The sequence below is a fragment of the Pipistrellus kuhlii genome, unplaced genomic scaffold (genome assembly GCF_014108245.1).
Source record: "Pipistrellus kuhlii isolate mPipKuh1 unplaced genomic scaffold, mPipKuh1.p scaffold_m20_p_2, whole genome shotgun sequence".
Classification (NCBI taxonomy): Eukaryota; Metazoa; Chordata; class Mammalia; order Chiroptera; family Vespertilionidae; genus Pipistrellus; species Pipistrellus kuhlii.
The window spans coordinates 69,216,716-69,239,381 of record NW_023425515.1 but is presented as its reverse complement, the minus strand read 5'-3'; the positions used below and the strand labels follow the sequence as shown (position 1 = coordinate 69,239,381).

The 22,666-nt window shown below is 37.7% G+C and overlaps 1 protein-coding gene across 1 annotated transcript in view; it reads left to right on the top strand.

The window, feature by feature from the left end:
• Window positions 1–8,429, top strand: part of ZPLD1 (zona pellucida like domain containing 1) — a 63,403-nt gene extending 54,974 nt beyond the window's left edge. Inside the window, exons 8-11 of the mRNA XM_036446986.2 lie at window positions 213–384; window positions 1,605–1,713; window positions 7,575–7,604; window positions 8,006–8,429. Of these exons, the coding sequence (XP_036302879.1) occupies window positions 213–384; window positions 1,605–1,713; window positions 7,575–7,604; window positions 8,006–8,181 (487 nt within the window). The 3' untranslated portion in view covers window positions 8,182–8,429. The remainder of the gene's footprint in view (window positions 1–212; window positions 385–1,604; window positions 1,714–7,574; window positions 7,605–8,005) is intronic.
• The last annotated feature ends 14,237 nt before the right edge of the window (window positions 8,430–22,666 follow it).

Below are 22,666 nucleotides of genomic sequence, written 5' to 3'. Positions count from 1 at the left end.
AGGAACTGATCTATTTATGTTCTATGATCAAAGTCATTCTTATCACATCTGTTGAGCTAGCTTATTCTCTTATTAAATGTCTCTAGCATGGCATGATTTTGTTAGCTCTTAATGTAGTAGGGTACTTTTTAAGACTGCAGAGATTTATTTACAAGTCCCAATGGGCTGGTAATTTCCAATAACATCCTGTTTTCACATTCCCTACAATGCAGCTGCGACAAAGACCCGCAGACCACGGTCATTGAAAACGGCAGAAGTCAGCAGGGCCGGTTCTCCTTTGAAGTGTTCCGATTTGTGAAGCACAAGAATCAGAAAATGTCCACCGTCTTCCTGCACTGCGTGACCAAGCTCTGCAGAGCTGATGACTGCCCCTTCCTTATGCCTGTATGTTTCTTAGCAACTTTAGTCTAAATTGTCAAATTGATTTAAGCTTACTAATTTCTATAGTGAGAGTGGATGTGCACCAGGTCAAACTGTTTGCAGTAGGATTTATTCATTCATCCAGTAGAGATCTATTGAATGCCGACTTTGTGCCTAGCATTGTACTGGGAATACAGAGATGCATGCATGAATTCTGAACTCAGTAAGCTCGTCCTTTAGTAGCAGAAATAGTCATGAAATGAAACAAGAAAAAAATGTTATGGCACAAGGCAGATATAGATATGGGCTGTAGTAAGAGGCAGCACCCATCATTGTGAGGGAGACGAAGAAGATATTAGGATGGTTGGTGGAAGAGATGAACCTTGAGCTGTGCCAGAAGATGGATGGACCCAAAAGGAAAAAATAAACCAAGACTGCAAAAGACACTTCATGCCAAAGAAAGGTCAAAGTCACAAACACTGAAACAGAGTAGCCAGGGAACCTCCAGTCCCACAGTAAGGCTGTGGAGCAGAGTGGAAGGTGAAGGAAAACCAGGGGAGGGGGCAGGACTGGCACTAGAAAGGGAGATTGCCCAGATGGCCTAGGAATCCCTTGGATTAAAAATTAAAAGCTGTAAAAGGTGAGACTCTGAATAGCTGAAAGCCATCACATAAACTATAGACCCATTTACTATTGAATAAAAAAAATTTCCATTGTTGACAGACCTTCTAGGGTCATGTCAATATTAATCTGAGGAAAATATAGGCACATTTTATAAACATGAAATGACTTTATTATGTTTATATTTATGTTCAAATTCATGATTTTCTTTATTGTTATAGACTAGCTTAGTTCTAACTAGCTATATCAGATGGGGTTAAATGGAGAGTCCACATTACCTTGGCTCTGTGCTGACCAACATTTCAGGAAAGATTTATTAAAGGCTTGAGAGAAATAAAAGAGGGAAAGTTTGATAAACACAGCTCTTTTTTTTTCAGGAGAGCCACTGGGCTGTGTAAATTAATGAGGCAATGCACCACTATAACGGGAGGAAATAAGAAATGTGGCCCAAGCCAGGATAAGAAACACTGTAGCAGTTATATGTAAAGTAAATAAATGCACAGAAGTAAATGAATAAAATTAAACATGTGGTATCTCTTCCAAAAGAATCTACTTTCCCAATGGCCATAAAGAAACCATTTTGTGCCAGTGTGGAGTTTCATTTGTTTTCATTAACTCCTCAGAGTTGCAGCCACAGAGAGAGGAGAGACGCAGGGAGGAGGACCACGTGGAGCCCCCAGAGCACTTCTGGAAATGCCATCCTCTCTGCGGGGCCCATCATTACCCGGAGTGGTAAGAGCGCCCCTCCTTTTGTGTGTAGTAATAGTCCAAAATGGCTTGTTAGTTGGCTTCTAAGGAGAACACAAAGTGGTTCCTAAAGAGCGCTAATTAACTGTAAGACAAGATAAACTGCTAAACAACTTTAATTTCACAGTAGTTTCCTGTTTACTCAGCTTATACAAAGGGCAATATTGGCTTGATCACATTTCCTTTTACCTAGAGGAGAGAGAAAAGAGAGAGAGAGAGAGAGAGAGAGAGAGAGAGAGAGAGAGAGAGAGAGAGAGAGAGAGAGAGAGAGAGAGAGAGAGAGAGAGAGAAAGTATACTATCCTGGACAGTTTCACTTGCCCTTCCCAATTCACTCCACTTTTCCCACCCTGCCCTCTGCCCCTGATAGACCTGTGTGAACTTGGTCTATAGGCAGCCTTGCCATCCAGTTTTTGGTTGGGCTTGGCCAATAGGTGGCGCTGTCAGAGAATGGGAATGAAGTCCACCCAGCTCCTGCCAGACAACTCTCTCCACAGAGCTGGTCTCAGAGCTGGTCCTTCTCCTTCACCCATTGCTGGATTAGCTTTACTTTCTCTTGTGAATTCCCTATATTTTTATTAATTGTCCTATTAAATTCTCCTTAAATTGCCCAGTTTGCATACCCTTTTTTTTCCCCTCCAAGGATCTTGAATATTACATAACCCCATCTAATGTACTCTTCCATACTCATGAATCTATGTACACAAGTGTTCATACACATATATCCTCATATATGCAAAATACAATATTTGTGTATGTGTATGCTTTCTCTCTCTCTCAAGTGATATTGCTTTATATCGGCATGAAACCAAAGACATCCAGGATAAAACAGACATGCAGTGTAAACAAAACAAATTAAATTTTAACTTAAAAGAACAAACACCAAAAAACTAGATAGTTCCATCTTTTGCCCTGACAAGATTTGTGATTTGGGATTGAATTTTATCTCAGTTCTGTGGGTAGCTGTTTCTCCATTGTTTTAAATAAAGGTTTTGAAAAATACCCTTAAAAATTATTTCTAAATCTATAAGTTCTCAATTTGTCTTAAAAAGCAGAATTCTGACTTGGGTTATATTTTAATATTTTTATCTATTTTATATTAGCCATAAGTCTAATGTTGTATTTCAATTAGATTATCTTTACCTTTTCTTCCATCCCACAGTGAAAAATGTTTTACCTGAAATAGGTGATTAAGCAAAAAGTGGTTTGGGCCTGAAAAATCCAGACAATTGTTTTATTCACTCCCCTATGTTTGTATCAACATAGCATAAAACAACAACAACAACAAAAAACCAACAACAACAAAAAAACACCTAATAGACCTTTTAAATAATACAGACATTTATTAAATATAAAATTTCAAACTTAGTCCACACTCCTGAGGGTTTGGTATGTGTTTTGAATGGTTTGAAAGTAACTAGTTAGTGGCTTATAAAAGGCCCAAATCTTATCTCAACTTAGCTGTCTGAAATAGCTTCTAGAATCACACTGCATGGAAACTCAGCTCTTGTTGCCAATGATTAGGAATGCTTTGGGGTTGGTACAATAAAAATGTTTTTATTTCTATAGAGTGTGGTTAGTGTCAGTTTGCTCTGAGGAAAGAACCTTGAAAGGTGAATAGATGGCTTTTCTTCTTGTTAACCTCCTTGTCTTTGTTTTTACTGGAACCAAATTCAATTAATTTATTCTGTAATTTAAATATTACACATTTCAAATAATTAGCTAGAGTAAAATAATTTTTAAAAACACCAAAATTTCTACAGATTGGCAAGTAGAAGTTTCTAAATAGCTAACCAGCGATTCAGGTTTGTAGGTTTCACCTACATCATATCTAGTCATCCAAAATATCTATGTTAAAAACTTAACGAACTAATTAATGTCTTTAATCACAACACCACTAATGTCATGCGAGATTTCTTCCTTTCTATATTCAACTTGTTTTTACCTCATGGGTGATATTTATTCCCAGCACACTGATGTTGTCTCTTAGTCACCTCGGGCTCTCCACTGGCAAAGCTCCCAAAGGATTATGTTCAAACATTACAATCCCCTTCCTCCTCTCTGACTCTCTGTGAATTTATTTTTTAAATAATTTAGATTAGGACATTTCTCAATTTTGGGTGCTCATGGTGGTCTCCTAAAAATGTATTTAGTTACTAAATAATATTTTAAATTCCATGTAAACACAGAATTTAGGAAATCAAGCTGTATCCATCCACAGGCAAATCCAATATAAACTTAATGTCCTGCTTAATGACCAAGGCAACCTTCTTTCCTTAGTTTCACTCTATTTTTACCGTATGTCAGCTAGAATTCATTTCTCCAGATCCTGTGGCCGATTTTATAGAGAGAAGTCCAATTTCAGGCTTGATTTGCTCTGGTCAAACCTCTCTGATACTTGGAAATTTTGCTCTTTTTTACTCATTGAATCACTCCTTTCCCCTAGACATTTGGCTTAGTCAAGTTTAATAAGATGTTAAACCTTAGAACTTTTGTTTTGTTTTGTGTTTTAATGAGATCAAATCCATTCTGGTTATATCATTTTGTTAGTTGATTTAGGAAAATATTTACATCCTCAAAATTCGAATATCTATAAAAGTCCTGAAGTGTTATTCTTTTAAGCTCCCAAATATTTAAACTATTTGATAGGAAAATGCTTATCATGGGGTACAATTCTGGAAATTTAAAGGTATTATCACTGAAAAACAATAGTAATATATAGTCTGTTTACATACATTCCAAGGGAGAAGTCCAAGACAAACTCTTGTTCAACTAGTATCATTGAGTATTTTTGGTAACTAATAATTCACCCAAGTGAATTTATTTAGCCCCTATAAGGGATAGGCACTCTGGTTGAAATTTAGAATACAATATAAAACAGGCCACAGTCTGCTCTCAGTAATCTCAGAATTCAAAGGTAGAGATAGACTATGAACAAACATAACAGGGTGGAAAATAAAAAGTTTGAAGGCTCTGAACTTGATATATGTGGTTCCTTTTACTATATAGGTAATAGAAAAAAAATTTTTTTAATAGCTTGTGCCTGGTTGGTATAGCTCAGTGGACTGAGCATCATTCCATGGACCAAGAGGTCCCAGATTCAATTCCCAGTCAGGGCACATGCCTAGGTTGCAGGCTAGATTCCCAGTGGAGGGTGTGTAGCAGGCAGCTGATTGATGTGCCTCTTTCATGGATGTTTCTGTCTCTCTCCTTTTCTCTTCCTCTCTGAAATCAATAAAATATATATTAAAAAATAGCTTGTGTTAAGAAAGAAAACTCTTCATTTTGCATATATCTTTTTACTAATGTTCTCCCCCCTCCCCCCGATTTATTTCAACTACTTATATGAAAGAAAAGCAGACAATAAGTTATCTGCTACTTCTGGCTTTGGAACAGCTGTGACCACTTTTCTCCTATTGGTCCTCAGCTAACATTGTGTTTTTGAAGAACCCATCAAGTTTAGTATTTTAATCTGATCTAATTCCAAAGGTCTATTTCGGCAGATATGTCTATTAAGAACAAGAAGACATGAAAAACAAACAAACAAACAAACAAAAAACAGGAGTGTGGCCCTAGCCTGTTTGGCTCAGTGGATAGAGCATCGGCCCAGAGACTAAAGGGTGGTCCGCATGTGGGGGAGGCAACTAATTGATGTGTCTCTCTTACATCATGTTTTTCTCTGTGTGGAAGAAAGGAGGAGAGACACATTCTTTCTTCCACTCTCTCTAACAATCAATTAAAAATATCCTTGAGTGAGGATTAACAAAAATATAGAAACATAATTTAAAAAAATACACAGGAGTGTGTGGTGACAAACATTTTCTGGAAAATGTCTACTTCCCCTTTCTGGGCTCAATGGGGCTTTGATTTCTTTTCTGTTTTTTTGTTTTGTTTTGTTTTGTTTTGTTTTTAAATTACAATGATACTAATATTGCTGGGCATCAGAAACAGCAGCCAGATTAAATTATTTTCTCTACACTTATCCAATATCAAATATAATTTCATACAATGTTCTAGTATCACATGCTTTGATTTCAGCCATCTGCCAAACGTAGGATGCTTCCGGTTTCAGAGTCCTTGAACCTGGAGCTGGTATAGCCCATGTGGCCTTGTGTCCCCACAGAGATTTTGTTCATAGCCAAGCCTTTGTGGGTGACACCTGGGATATTGTTCTTACATAAATGTTGGAGATAATGTGGGAGAGGAGGGCATATTCTGACTTTTCTTATTAACCTAAGGGTGCAGAAAATAGTTGGGATACTTTTGCCTAATTTGGGTCATATAGGAGAAAGGAGCTTTCTGTTTTTTTTAACAGAAACATGTTTTAGAGCCAATGAGTTTGATTTCTAAACAAAGAATAACTGTTAGAAAAAATGTTAGAGTTTTATATATTCTTCTTCATGTTCCAGGGAGGCAGTTTGTCTTCAGAAAAGAGTCATGTGGACCTTTTGGATGAATTAATCACAGTTCCTTCATCCCATCTCTTTCCACGAAAAGAAAGTGTCTATAAAATGGTGTTGCTTGGAGGTTAGGATTTTCCTAAGGGTGCCTTATAAGGAAAATTGGAGCTGTTTTTCTTTTTGTCCTGTAGCAATGCACCGCGCCATTCTAAAGATTCCTGAGAATGTGTGCTCTATTAATTTTGGGCATTGCTCTTCAGGGATCAAACAGAGGAACCATCATTTCTGCCAAGACTCACATGTCTAAAAAGAAATGGCATCAGATGTTTTATAAATATCTCACCGAGTTCTCCCATCAATGATTTCAAATACTGATCTTAGAGTTTTGTAGTTTGAGATATTCATCTCTGACTAAAAATATTTTTTCATACTTGGATAGTTTATATTATTTTAGAAACAGGAGGCTGAAACTGAGCTTTTGCTTAAACACATGTTTACTTTATCAAAGAGGCTGTGACAGATGGAAGTTTCTTCATCTGTAAAGTGGGGGTAGCAGTCATATCTAATCCATATGGCTATTATGAGGATTAAATGTGATAACATACAAAACAGCACTTTATAAACTGTATGGCACTACTTGCACATTAATTGTCATAATATTTATACTCCAAAATCTGTCAACTGCACTCATTTTATGGTTCAAATAACAAACAGTCACAGATGCACACACAACCACATATTTAAATACAAATGCAAAGTTCACTCATTGTACAAGCTTACGGGTTAATTGCTATATGATTACTAAACAGGTAACAAAAATTGTGAAGCCAAGTGAATGTGTTCATTGCATGTATTATTATGTTTGCCAGAAAAAAGTGAAACATCAACAGCTTCCCAGATGCAAATTAACCTACAACTCAAGCTTAGACTTCATGTTTCCCTTTCAGTTAATTATTAAGTGTGAATTTATCTTCTTGGAATGTAAAATGATGCTTTTGCTGATTTCGATGGGCAAATTGGCAACACTTAAAATAGAGCAGCACTAAATAATGAATATTTCTCTATAACAGAATAACAAATGGCAGGCTATAGGGCTATAAAAAATGTAATAACTGTTAACAATTACTGCCCCCACTAACATGACTAAAGAGATAATGATGAAACAAAGCTGGCAGAAAAGAATACAGAACAGTATATTTTGCAATTATATTTGTGGCAGAGTATGGGCTTGGGGAACAGATAGATGATGAAATTTTTCACATGTGGGATGGAAAATTGGAAAGCAGAATGGTTTAGGAGAATTTTTATTACCGATTGCCTTCCCCATGGAGCTTGTGGGTGAAGGTGAAGAGACATGTTGGTAAAAAGTAATTATAGAATTGTAATAAACATAGATAAATATTTGGAGACCCAATATTGCTATTCTTTTTTTTTCCCCCCCTTCCAGATGAGACTCCAACCAACAACTCACAGCTTGGTAAGATAATTAACATATACTGAAACTGAAATTATTTTTTAAATTTTAAAGTTTTTTTTGGTGATCAGTTGCAAATTCATAATCAACTAAATATATTACAAGTTTATTTCTTTTTAAGTAACAGTTCACTGAGGATTTCTGAATTTATTGTAACCTGTTGGTCAGGTTTTGTTGAATTTATAGATGACTATTATTTTTTGATACTCTGAGGCTACCAAGCTTCGAAACAATATAAACCCTTGGTTATTTCATTTTAAAATAGTCACATAGATTGTTGCTTGATCTAGTGTCATGCTGTTATTCTATAAGATACCGATGGCAGATGCTTGCATATATGCAGGGATAAGGTAATGTGAATCTAACATTGGGCCTTTCCACTGTGTTTGTCTTATTACTTACAGGTTCTCCAAATCAACCACCATTCCAGCTGAATGCCGTCACCAGCGCACTGATATCAGGAATGGTCATTCTGGGCGTCATGAGCTTTTCGCTACTCCTGTGCTCACTGGCCCTTCTGCACAAGAAGGCACCCAACAGTTTGGTGTTGAATGGCATAAGGAACCCAGTCTTTGACTGACTGCAACAGGTTCTGGCTCTGGAGAGAAGGCTCACTGTGTGACTGCAGTCTGTGCTCCATCTGAATTGAATGTGAGCCAGCACTTGATATTTGTAGGTTTGGTAGATTTCACAGTGTAGCTCTTCAGCGTGATGCTAGTGAAAGAATTTTGATAATATTGCTGTTGTCTCTTATGGATGTGGTCAGCCATATTTGTATGGCACCAATGATTATACTGACAATAAGCAAATAACATTCAGGATTTATATCTTACAAGTCATATTTTATTTTATTTCAATTTTCTTTTGATTATTGGTTATAGAGATAAAAGATAGAAATAGAAAAAAATGAATTTTTTACATTTTGCCCAATAAGCATTAAAACTCAATGTGCTGGCATTTAGATTTGCAGTCCTGAAACGAAAGTTGTTTTTGTTTTATTCCAGATGATTTCACTTGGGAATATACTTTCATTGAATTGGCCAATTTAGACATCTGAGATTTAACTACTCATTCTATGACCTCCTGTTTTTTGGGATGATTTCTCAAATCAACTTTAATTTTCTAGAAAAACCTTTGGGAAATGTATCTTTTTTTTAAAAAAAGTATTGAATTTATTGGGGTGACATTAATAAAATTAAATAGGTTTCAGGTGTACATTATCTGTATATTGTGTTGTGTGTTCACCACCCCTAATCTAGTCTCCTTCCATCACCGTTTATCCCCCTTTACCCTTTTCTACTTCCTCCACCTCTCTTTCCCACTGGAAATCACTATATTCTTTTCTGGGTCTATGAGTGTTTTGTTTTTTCTTAATCCCTTTACCTTTTTGTTTCTTTTCTTTTTTTTTTTTTACCTAGTTGTGGGGTATCCATTTCTGATCAAACAGTAAAAGTACTTTTCAACCTCTGAAAGATACTAAGTGCCCATAGACCATTATTCCTTTGGCTGTGATCAGTTTCCCCAAGTCAGCATGTGTTGGCTCTTCTCCAGCAGCTGTGCTTCCAGCAGTGAGACAACTGCAAAGATTACTTTTAACTCAAGAACCATTATTTGAGAAAGCAAGCTGTAGTTGTGGGAAGAGGACCTAGTCCCCAAATATAAGCAGAATGTTCCTATGTGGGATTTTAACGATCTAGGTCCTTTTATTTCTCTCCTAGATCAAAGTGAAAATAGGTTAAATATATTTTGCATATCTTTGTTGGAATCTCCAAAAAATATGTTTCTTTCCCACAAATTTCTAATGCTGACAAAACTGTGGAGGAGGCTTTATTTTAAAAATGTCTTTTTAAAAGTGTCATAATTGCTATAGAATTAACAGTATTTTCTCCTAATAATAAGCTGCAAGAAGCATTGGACACTTTACAGTTTTGCTAAAGTTTTAAAATTATATTTTATTGATTTTTACAGTGAGGAATGGAAAGGAATAGAGAGTTAGAAAAATCCATCAGCTGCCTCCTGCATATCCCTTACTGGGGATGTGCCCACAACCAAGGTACATGCCCTTGACCAGAATCAAACTGGGACCCTTCAGTCCTCAGGCCGACACTTTATCCACTGAGCCAAATCGGTTAGAGCCAGTTTTGCTAAACTTTTAAAAAGCCAAGTTTTAAGCAGTCTCTGTTCTTATAAGAAGAAAACACACAACCCCCCCCCCAAAAAAAAAAAAAACAAACCCAAAACCAAAACAAAACAACCTTCCCTTTTTTCAAGCTATCCATACAATTGAACAAATAAAATAATTCAGTAACGAACATCAAAACCTAGAAATGCTGTGTTAACTATAAAAATTTTTGAAGAAACTAATTTCTATTCAACATCTGTGACCCATTTTTCAGTACTTAAATTACTATACTACATGCGAGTCACTACGAAATTTAGATTTGACTCAAATAAAGGATCTGTATTTTTTGGTTGTTTTTTTATTAGCATTTTTTAATGTTGACACTATGGCAGGTTTCTTCCCTTTTCACCCTCTTTGCCTACTTCCACCCACCTCCATGTCTCCTACGTTGACCTTCACTAAATTATTGTCTGTGTCCCTGGGATACATATATGTTCTTTGGCTAATCCCTTCACCTTTGTTATCTAGCCACCACCTCCTCTTAGTCATGAGACAGTCTGTAAGTACTGACACTCTTAAATTAATAATTAAATAAATCATCAAATAAAAAAAGTGCTTTTCTTTCAATTTACCTGAATAGTTCAGAAGTGTTTATATTACAATATTTAGCTATATAAAGGTCTCAACTTTCTATTTCAAGTTATAGGCATAATCAGATTGACATGAGATCTGAAAAATCTCTGGATAATTTTTTCAATATTAAGTCTACTACTTAAAAAGCAAATCTTCTCTGTAATTCTTCACAACACCTTTGATGTGACTTTCTGAATTATATCTGTGTTAGCAAATTTATTTTCTAATATAAAGGGAAAAATTGTGCAAAAAGAAAAATATGGACAATGGTACTTATGTGACCCTAAGTGGATGTAGATCATAGAGAAATATTCTGGAAAACCTCTATTTCAGATACTTTAAGTGAATTGCCATTGGCCTGAGGATTAAATCCTACGAATAGGACATAATATCATTGCCACTAGTTTGTCAGTTTGATTTTTGTGTTTTAGTATGGCTACTGTTTCAGCTATTGACCTTTTAACTTATGTACACCATATTGTAAAACTGAATAACGGGCATAACATTTTTCAAGCAACTTAAATCTCATATTATTTTTTGCCACCCTTTCTGCATAAAGTGGAACTGTTTTATATATCTTTGTTCTTATAAACCTGCTGTTACATGTAGTATGTAGCTATACTAACTATTCTGGTTACTATAGTGTGGAAACCTTACAGAATATGTGCAAATGTTCCTTCAGTTTTAATACCTCAGACTGTTGTTTGCACTTCAGGGGTAAGGTGTGATGACATGTAAAAAATGATTGTTTAATAAAATAATTGTAAATGCATTTTGTTAAAATAGTGACATTAAAAAAGGATAATTCTTCTTTCTATTCCTTTTTAAAATTATTTGCTATTTTTTATTTATTATCTAAAGTTTTACACATGTCTCTTTTTCCCCCAATTGACTCCCCTCTCCCCCAGACATTTCTACTCCAGGCAAGCCCCCACCACCGCAGTGTCTGTGTCCATTGGTTATGCTAATATATATGCATACAAGTTCTTTGGTTGCTCTCTAACCTACCACCATCCCCTACCATTTGTCTCTGGATCTATTCTTGTTCATCAAATTTTGTTGATCAGTGTATTCCACATATGAGTGAGATCATGTGATATTTATCTTTCTCTTACTAATTTATTTCACTTAGTATAATGCTTTCTAGTACCATCCATGCTGTTGAAAATGATGAAGTTCCTTATTTTATATGGCAGCATAGTATTCCATTGAGTAAATGTACCATAGTGTTTTAATCCACTCATCTGCTGATGGGCACTTAGGTTGTTTCCAAATTATAGCTTTGGTAAATTGTGCTGCTATGAACACAGGGATGCATATATACTTTCTGATTGGTATTTCTGGTTTCTTAGAATATAGTCTTAGAAGTGGAATTACTGGGTCAAATTGGAGTTCCATTCTCAACTTTCTGAGGAAACTCCATACTGTCTTCCACAGTGGCTGCACCATTTGCATCCTCACAAGCAGTGCAGGAGGTAGCTTTAGTTCTTCAATGAATGGTTTGTAGAACTCTCTTTTAAAGCCCATCCAGACTAGGGCTTTTGTTTGCTGGAAGATTACTTATTGCTATTTCAATTTCTTCAGTAGTTATCAGCCTATTCAGGTTTTTTTATTCTTCTTGGATGAGTTTTGGGAGCTTTTATTTTTCTAAAAATATGTCCATTTCATCTAAGTTGTGCATTTTGTTGGAATAGAGTTGTACATAGTATTTTTTTCATAGTCATTTTTATTTCTGTGGGATCGGTTATTACTTTCATTTCTGATTTTGTTTATTTGGGTCCACTCTCTTTGCTTCTTGGTGAGCCTGGCTAGAGATTCATCAATCTTGTTTATCCTTTCTAAGAACCAGCTCTTGGTTTTGTTGATCTTTTGTATATTTTTCTCTATGTCATTTATATCTGCTCTGATTTTTATTATTTTATTCCTTCTGCTTACACTGGGCTTTTCTTGTTGCTCTATTTCTAACTCTTTGAGTTGTGGGGAGTTTTAGGGTTAGATTATTTATTACATTATTTTTTGTTTTTGGGGGTAGGCCTGTAGAGCTATGAACTTTTTTCTCAAGACTGCTTTCATTGTGTCCCATAGATTTTGGATTGTTGTATTTTCATTGTTGTTTGTTGCCATGATGCTTTTTATTTCTTCTGTGATCTCTTTGGTAACCCAATCATTGTTTAATAGCATGCTACTTAGCATCCAGGTGTTTGATTTTTTTTTTTTTATTGTAGTTGGTTTATAGTTTTATGCCATTGTAATCTGAGAAGATGCTTGATATGATTTATATCTTCTTGAATTTGAAGATATTTTGCCTGTGTTCCAATATGTGGTCTGTCTTTGAATATAACCCATGTGCACTTGAGAAGAATGTATATTCTGTGGCTTTGGGGTGAAATGTTCTGAAGGTGTCAATTAATTCCATCTGATCTAGTAAGTCATTTAGGATTGATTTTTTTTTTGCTGATTTTTTTCTTTAGAGGATATGATGCTACTGTGGTATTAAAGTCCCCTACTATGACTGTATTGCTGTCAATATCTTTCTTGATATCCTCCAGAAGTTCTTTTATGTATTTGAGTGCTCCTGTATTAGGTGCATATATGTTCCTGTATTGGGTGCATTATGAAGAGTTATATCTTCTTGTTGAATTGCTCCCTTTAGTATTATGAAGTGGCCTTCCTTATCTCTTGTTATATATAGCCTTCACTTTACAGCCTAATTTGTCAGATATAAGTATTGCTATCCCGCTTTTTTTCATTTCCATTCACCTGAAAAAAAAATTTTTCATCCCTTCACCATCAGTCTGCTTGAGTCCTTTGTTCTGAGGTGGGTTTCCTCAGAACAGCAGGTATATGGGTAATGTTTTCTTATCCATTCATCTACCGTATGTCTCTTGATTGGGGCATTTAATCAATTTACATTTAAAGTTATTATCAGGACAGTATTGAAGTTCTCTGAGATCCACCGCTCCTCTGTGTCATAAGCCTGTTATTAGGCAGGCAGAATTTCTTTGTTTCTTAGTCTGCCTTTAGTTGTATTTACACAAGAGTCAAATTCAACCCCTGGTGGCAATGTTTCTGTACTGACATCTGGGGCTAAAAGTACTCTCTATCCAGTATTTAGTGTTTTGTTTTTTTTCCCCTGCCGCACTTAATACTGGGGGAATTAAGTCCATTTTGGGGGGAATGGACTGCCCTAGAGCTGGTTTTCTGTTCTTCTCTCCCTACCTGATCCCCAGGTTCCACAAAAATAACTTTCTCCTGCAGTCTCTATGAGTGGTTTTAATTGTAAGATCCTATGTACTGGGCTTAGTAATCAAAAGCAAGAATTTAAAGAGAAAACAAAAGCCAGAGTAATTTTTTCCCTGGCACTGCACGGGTCTCTGCACAGGTCTTTCCCCCCTGGCACTGTGCAGCCAGTATGCTGGTAGAACTTCAGGCTGCCCATTTATTCCCAGCTCAACTGTGGGATGATTTCTAGAGTTCCCTTCTGCCAGCAGCTCTGTGCAGCCCCTTTTACATTTGAGGGCTACGTTGACCCCAACTGCCATGGATTTTGTGGGGCTCAGTCTTCCTCTGAAACTCTAGATCCTGCTGCACACATTTCTTCCTCGAGCCAACCTCACCTTTCTCTAGGCAATATCTCACCTTTCCATCCGTGGATTGGTGCTTACATTGCCAATTCCAAGTGGGTGTTGCTCAAATTAGCTGCTCCTTCTAGCTGCTCTGTAAGAAGGTGCAGGGCTCATCTGTGTCCACCTATTCATGCTGCTTTGTCTCCTTTTGGACAGACTATTTAAGTGCCCGAGGTTGGGGTGGCTGGAGACCCAGGGTATTCATGGGTTCACAGTTGAGGCAGCTGGTTCCTGGGTTTTGTAGTTGTAGGGTCCCGGGAGGTACCCAAACTTTCCCTGGTAAGAATGGGTTTCCCATCAAGCTGGTCTCCCCTTCAAGATGGTGCAGTCTCTGCAGCAGAGCTGGTAATTCTGGGAGAGATTTTAGCAGCAGTAGAGGTTGCCTGGCCTCTTGGAATATAGCTGTCCCTTGGAATATAGCTGTCCCTCACACACAAATACAGACACTCCCCACACATCCATGCACTGTCCTTTCATTCTGTCACTCACTATCTTGCAGCCTGCAGTCTTGGCAGCCATCTTGGATCCTTCTTTCTATTTTTTCACAAACATTGAGGAAGGTTAAATTTAAAATAAAATGCCTAATGCAACAGGGAAGGGCAGTGATCTCTGAATGTAGCTGCACGAAGCTCACCTCTCCATATTGAGTTTCCTTCCTTATCACGGCCCTGTGTTGGGAGACATATCTATGAGATTAGCAGAAGGTAGAGAAAAATAGTACACTTTACCTTGAGTCTGAGCTCTCACTAAAACAGACTTCAATTTGTCAAATTTTGAGGGGGAAAGTCAAAACTGAATAGACAAGGAGCTCAGCTTCTGCCCAGAGTTGCATAGTCACTCATGACAGTTTCATCATCCCTTGAGCGGTCATCCCTTTTTTTGGATGGATGGGGCACAGAGTTAAAGAGAAATCCTTTTCCTAACTCAGGGGGAATTCAGTCTTACAGAAGTGAGTACTACTTTGGGTCCTCAAGAATTGGCAATTAGCTTTGGGGACACCATAGACATGATACTTCATGACGGGGCCTTGCCAGCTGTGGAAAATGTAAAGCAGCAAACTGCTAAAAGTGAGTCATGAGCAGGAGAAGACCATGGGAGACATCTGTTTGTGAAAACATATGAGGCATAGTTTGAGGGGTTCCAGAGAACTTAGCAGGAGAGAAATTGAACAAGATGGAAAGCCTTCTATCATTACAGAGGGGCTATTAGGCCAATACACATTTGCTTTCATTCCATATTTATAAGAAAATAAGGCAAGCTGTTCACAGATTGCTTGCTTTTGGGAATGACATTTCTCAATTATGTACTAGTTGGAGACATTTAATATGAAATCATCTAAATTTGTAATTTAGAAAACAATATACTTGGGTAGTAAACAAAACAAATAGCAGCGTTAGCTGATGCATTAGTCAGGCTTGTCCAGAGAAGAAGAATGAATAGGACACATATGGAGAGACTGATGTTAAGAAATTGCTTACATGATGACAGAGGCTGACAAGTCTCTCTTCTGCAGTCAGCAGACCCAGGAGAGTTGCTGGTGTATTTCTTATTAGAACACCAACAGGCTCAATACCCAAAAAGAGCCACCCTATTTATTTGTGTCCAACACAGGAATAAACCAGTGTCCCAGCCCGAGAGGCAGCCAGAAAGGAGGAATTCCTTCTTGTTCATGGGAGGGTCAGCCTTTTTGTTCTATTCAGGCTTTCAAATGACTCAATGGGGTCTGCCCACATTAAGGAGGGCAATTTGCTTTATTCATTTATTCAAATATTAGTCTCATCCAAAAAAACTCGATAGACATACCCAGTATAGTCCTTGGCCAAATGTCTGGGCAAACTATGGCCCAGTCAAATTGACACAAAATGAGACATCACAGGGAGTAAACTTGTAAATATACCACCAATTGTCACACATACTGCTGAAAACCAAGTGGTAATCAACCTAGTAATAGTAAGGTAATGAACAAATTAAAATGTTACAAAGTTTGGCAGTCTACAAGTAAAAGAATTTTGAAATGTTTAATGTTTGGAAGTAGGAGTTTATGAGCATAGGGTTTTCTTTTATATTAGCTGGCAATAAGGATCAAATAGAGAATAGACAGGGGCATCAGTCCATGTGCAGCGATGAGCTCCAAAGTCACATCCAATGACCATACATCATCAGGAGAAACACGGCAGGCAGCCTGACATCCAAGTGCTGATGGCCCCACATCCTGCAGGTGGGTCATTGGAGCAGAGAGAGTCATGACATCAGTGGTGACAACAGGCCAGAAGCAGTTAAGAGCATAAAACAGCTAAGTGGAAATAATAGGAGGCAAATGCAGAGAAGGGGTGTGATGGACACTGGGAGAAGAGTCACTTTCTTAGTGAAAATGGATTCACTGGAAGGAGACAGAAGTAGAGTCTTTGGTAGCTGTTGCCCATATTTCTCATGATGGTTCATGAGAAATGAACATCCAGAGGTTCAGAAAAGAAAAGAAAAAAAGAGTGCAAACTGAATAAACATCAATTATATTTCCATGTTTGTGAGAGTATTTTGCCTGGTGGTCTATTGGTAAACACAGGAGTCTCTGCAATTTGAACAACACAGGAGAACTAAAACAGCCTCTATTAATGCCACTTTTTACTTAGATACCAAGGACAGAATGGATTTGGGGGTTTCCTACTCGGGTTCTAGACATAATCTTTGGAAATCCCTGTTCAGTAAACTTCATTTATAAAATGCTTTGTAATTTGGGCAAAGTGAAGTTGAGAGCTCAGCTTGCTATCTGCATAGTTCAAAGCTCCCATTCCCTTTTGCCTCCTTATCTGGGATATTATGTTTTACCAGAATTGGCAGTATGATTTCCTCAGTTTTTTCTTTCATTTTATGTGTTGAAAAGAGAAGTGCCATCACTGTATGGAGGGCTAGTCAAAGGCAATGTAACTTAAATGCTGAGGTGCGTTTTCATCTGGAGCTGAGTGGTATGAGCATTGCCCAGAGCGAAAACGGTTCCTGAATAACCCTCTAACACTTGAAGCTCCTGAGAGAGTTGTCCTTTGACAATTTCACACAACTCTTCCTCAAAGTTATACAGATCCTGAAGCTATTTCTCCTCTTGTATGTAGTTTGTAACTTTCTTTTTTACAGTCGTGAACAATCGACTAAAATGAAAAATTACCCTAGAGGAAATACAATACTTTTTAGAAATTGTTTTCTATTTGGGAACTGGACTGATTTGTTTTTTAAAAGCTACTTTTTTTTTTTTTTTTTTGCAATAACATTTCTCTTTTTCCCCCTTATTTATTTATTTATTTATTTACTTATTCGTTATTGATTAAGGTATTACATATGTGTCCTTATTGACCCATTGCTCCCCCCCCACACTCATGCCTTCACACCCCTGCTGTCTGTGTCCATTGGTTAGGCTTATATGCATGCTTACAAAAGCTATTTTTTGCTAACATGTATTTTATTGTTGCTACAATGAGGTGGCAGAAAATGATGCGGAGTGCCTGCTGAGAGAAAAAAAAAAACAAAACTGGGAATTTTTCTTAAATCTTATGAAAACAAATCATATATATATTGCATAATCCTCACTCAAAATACAAATGGAACAAAGGTGATTCACTATCTCTCATTAAAAGATGTATTACAACTTTAATACTTTCTTTCCAGTTTGTCAATAGATACCTAATGAGAATTTCTCTTATTTCACAGTCCACCATCCCTGGATTGTAGCCTTGCTCCAAAAATAGAAGGAAAGGACATCAACAGTCTAGAGAACTTTCCTAGAAGCTGCTCATATTCCACTAGCAAACACTTAGGCACATAGTCATGCTCACAGCAAGGGTGTCTGGGAAATATTTTTACTGTGGGTATCCATGTGGCCTATGATCATCAGAGGATTTCACTTATACTCCTGTTCCATTAGTAACACCATCATTTACTCACAGCCTTAAAATGTTAGATACATTCATGTACAAGGATGTTTATCATTGCATTATTTTCTAGTAAACAAATATTAGATGCCGCTTAAATGTTCACAAATGCAGAATTCTTCTATGTATTATGCTATTTTTCTGTGATATTAATAATATGTAGAGTAGACACTGAAAATCAGTTATAAAAAAACTACTAAATGAGAAAATGCTTATGCTATAATAAGAAAAGAAACAGGAGACAGAACTGAATATATAATATGAAGTCACATAGAAAAAAAAGACAGGAGGAAATTGATAAAAATAATAGCTTTGGTCAGTAAGAAAAAAATAATTAGTTTTGATATTAGTCTTTTTATACTACCGCCCAGGGTGTTCTCCTTTCTAAGAAAATATGCAGATAATTTAAATCAGAAAGCAATTTTAGTTGGCTGGTAATGTAGAAGTTGAGGAAGGGCTTTATCTGTGTTATTGAGGTAATTGCAGCAATTCTCAACATTATGTAATTTTATCTACTGAAAAAAATTCCTTTGTACCTAATCTAATAAGCATATACACAAAGAAAATAAAAATCCAAACTTCCCTGAGAGATAGTGAAAATGCAACTGCTTTGTTTATTCCTAAACAATTCTAACATTTTACTCAACATGCAAATGGCCTGCAATGCACTTCAGATTACACAAAGGCAAATACTAAGCAGAGTTTTGGAAACTCTGGCTTCTATTGGCAGCAATGAATGAGCTGTCTGACTCATTGTTTTTCATTTGTGCGTTTGTTTTTCTCACAGTGCTACCACTTGTCATGGCCGCATTGCCAGGCTCACACTGAAAATGAATTTATGCTCTGGGAAAGGATTAAAAAGCATCATCATCTTCATTATGCCAGCAATAAAAATTATGTTTGCTCATGCTCTCTGGAGTTGATGGCTGGGATGTTTGAAAACAATATTCAGTCATTTTCCTTTCCACTGGGGGAAAAATCCTTGCTAGTGTCATTTTTTTTTTTATTTTACAAATAATCTGTTTTTCTTTTGCCCTTTAGAGCTCAGGAAAGCTGCATGTAATGAATGCTGTTTGTACATAAAGGCAATTTCCATAATGACACTGCCGATTGGTTCTTCAGAGAAATTGCATATAAAAAAGATACAGAAACTCTCCAGATTACCCCTTTAGTCCAACACTACCTTATTTTGAAGTAAATAAGTAACTCTTTTCTATGCATTTTTATCTCACCCCATCTCCCAGTAGGAACAGTGATAATTGCTTTGTCAACTTCATGTTCTTGCCATTACCCATTAAGTACCAGTATCCCTGAGAATGGGTAGTCAGGACTCCACTGTAAACAAAACTCTAAGTTCCAAATTCCTGCAGTTTTCCTCCAAAAATGGATCTTTCCTCAAAATGTCAACCAGCAAAAGTAACTGTATACATACCTGGAATGCTTGAAATAATGCCTTGAAAGGTGTGTGGTTTTTCCTAAATTGTCAAGTATATAATTCAAAAGGAATCATATTTTGTGCAGCTTAAAATCAACATCTTTCTTTCTTCATATAGGAAAAAGGAAAAAACAAAGCCAAAGATAGCGCATCAATGTGTATCTTTTGCTCTTCAGTTAAAATATTTCCCCAGTATCTAAACTCTGCTAACTCTAAATGGAAGTTAAGAAGCAAAGAATGATGTGCTGCTTTAAATGTAGATGGAAGATAAGATGTTGAGACTAAATTAAAAAAAAATACATCAAGATATATTCCTTCCACTCTCACATTTAAATAATGCTCACATCAAATAATTGTTCCAAAGGAACTGTCAAAATGAAGTAGTCTGTCATAGCTTGCCCCGCTGAGCTCTGACAACTATAAAAGTATAAGGCTTACAGTGGAGCTATGAGAATTATTTTTAAAAAATCATTTGCAAAACAGGAGCAAAACCTTTTATTTCTGTTTGATCATTGGAAGAAAAGTGAAAAAGTCCTACATTATTGATTAGGTGAACCTTTCTGGATTACATTGATTATGCAGAGCTCCCCCAAGGAATCTAAACCATGTAGGACAAAACTGAGGAACTATGCATAAATCACAAAGGTATGGGCACGATTGCTTTTAACTCTTATCTTTCATCTATGTCTGTGCTTCCTATACTCAGGGGAAATCTGGAACTCACTATGAGAAGCATAAACTCTGCAAATCGGTACTTAGAGTCTTACTTAAAATCAAAGAATTGAGTATTTTTATTATAAAGCAGATTGCTTATTCTTGAGAACTGGAATCATACCTTAGCCAACATTGGTCTGGAATAAAGAGAAAAGAAATTGGAAACTTGCAATAACTCTAGAAATATAGTCCTCAGAGTGTTATCGATGAATGCCCTCTGTGTCCCCTCCTGATACCGGTGAAAGTGGAGTTTTTTTTGGATGCAATGGGGAAAAGAATTTTCTGAGGCCCCCATGGGACTATGAAGTGTCCTGGAAAGCTTTACTGATGATGTAACATTAAGGAGTTTCCATTCCAAGGTTCCATTTCCTTCCTTTTGTCTTGCCAGGGAAGGAGTCCTGCCTTGTCTTCAGCAGAGCTAGAATTAAAGCCACTACCCAGAGTTTCTGCTCCATATCAAAGAACAGTCCAGTCCACCATCTGGTTAGCTTAGCTGCAATCCATTGTGTGTGGGATCCTCATGGCCATGGGCAGCCACATGGCAGGCTAGGGCATGAGCGAGTGCGAGTCACAGAGGAAGACAGTGCAAGGGAGTGCAAGAACAACCGAGAGAGAGATTTCTTTGGGAATTATGTATTTCCAAATTTTTGTGAACTTGCCTAGGGATCCTCGGCAATAATCTTTGTCCCCAGGTTAGACTGACAGACAAGCACCTTCCATACATCACCCTTACTTCACTGTCCATGTTCCCATCTTCCTCTTTGTTGGACCCCTTCCCCAGTGATCTGTAGGAGTGTCCCAGTGGTTCCCTGGGGACTGTGAAGTTGCAGCTTCCTGATGAAGCTGCCCAGATGACCATGCTTATACTGTCTGGCCTGCTCTTTGCTCTCTTCCTATTTTACTGTTAACTAATCAATTATTACTGTAATAAAAGTATAGGTCCCCTGACCAGCACCATCAGCCTTACGTGGGAATTTGTTAGAAAGGAAATTTCTCAGAAGCCAATCCAGACCTACTCAATCAAACTGTGGGTGAGGAAGCATATTTTCTATTTAGCAAGCTCTGTGATTGATTCTGCTGCATATTAAAGCTTGAGAACTACTGCCCTGGAATAAGATTTAAGACAATTGCAGAAAGCAGAAAAGAGGCCCCCATACACATGTGTCAGCATCTCTATATCCCCAAATAAAAAGGAAGAGCCATACTACCTAGTGTCTAGAACTGGACATACACCTCCATTATGAAATCAATCTGTACACCTTTTTTACCTGATTTATTACCATTTTTCTTATTGATCATCAGAGCTGATTCAGCCAACCTGCAAGTTTTAGGTGTATACTTTCCCCATCAAGTCTCTGTATTTATTCTTTGGTTGTAGTAATTTATATGCTTGGTTAAAAGGAGTGAACTTTTCAGATGAAGACTGTTCTTTGGTGAAGACATACACATACCAAAATTCCTCTGCTCTTCTATATTACACTAGAGGCCTGGTGCAAGAAATTCATACAAGGAGATTCAGGGGGAGGGGGGAGGGGCGGTGGTTACTCAGTCCAGCCTGCACCTTATCCAATCTGGGACCTCTCGAGGGATATTAAACTGCCAGTTTAAGCCCAATCCCAATGGCAGTTGGACATCCCTCTCACAATCCAGGATTGGTTGCTCCCAACTGCTCACCTGCCTGCCTTTCTGATTGCCCCTAACTACTTCTTCTTGCCAGCCTGGTCACCCCCTAATCATTTCCATGACAGCCTGATTGATGTCTACCTGCTCCCCTGTCAGCCTGTTTGCCCCCAACTTCCCTCCTCTGCCAGCCTGGTCACCCTTAACTGCCCTCCCTTGCAGGCCTGATTGCCCCCAACTGTCCTCCCCTGCTGGTTATCTTATGGTGGCCATCTTGTTTCCATGAGGGGGCAGGATCTTTGACCACATGGAGACAGCTATCTTGATCTTGTGTTAGAGTGATAGTCAATCTGCATATTACTCTTTTATTACTTAGGATAGAAGCCTGGTGCATGGGTGGGGGCCAGCTGGTTTGCCCTGAGTGATATCCTGGATCAGGGTGGGGGTTCTCTTGGAGTGTGGGGTGGCCTGGGTTAGGGGCCTGTGATGGTTTGCAGGCCAGCCATGACCCCCAGCAACCCAAGCAAAGCCCCTGGTATCTGGGATATATTTATCTTCAACAATTGAAACTTTGTAGCCTGAAGTGGAGGCCTAGGCCCGGCCAGGGCAGGTGGAAACTTGACTTTTTCCATCACCATGGACAACCCTAGCTTGCTCTCTCCAGCTTCGTGGCTGCAGCCATTTTTCTTGGGATTTATCTTCAATAATTGAAACTTTATATCCTTGAGTGGAGGTTTAAGCTGGCTACAGCAGGCAGGTACCTTGGCTTCCTCCATTGCAGGGAAAACCGAAGCCTCCCTCCTGCTGTCTGTGCTTGCAGCCATCTTGGTTGAGGTTAATTTGCATACTCGCTCTGATTGGCTGGTGGGGGTGGCTTGTGGGCATGGTTTGTGGGTATAGTGGAGTAATGGCTAATTTGCATATTATTCTTTTATTAAGTAGGATTGCTTAGGAGGAGACTGAGCTTACCCAGGGAAATTCCATATTGTCTATAT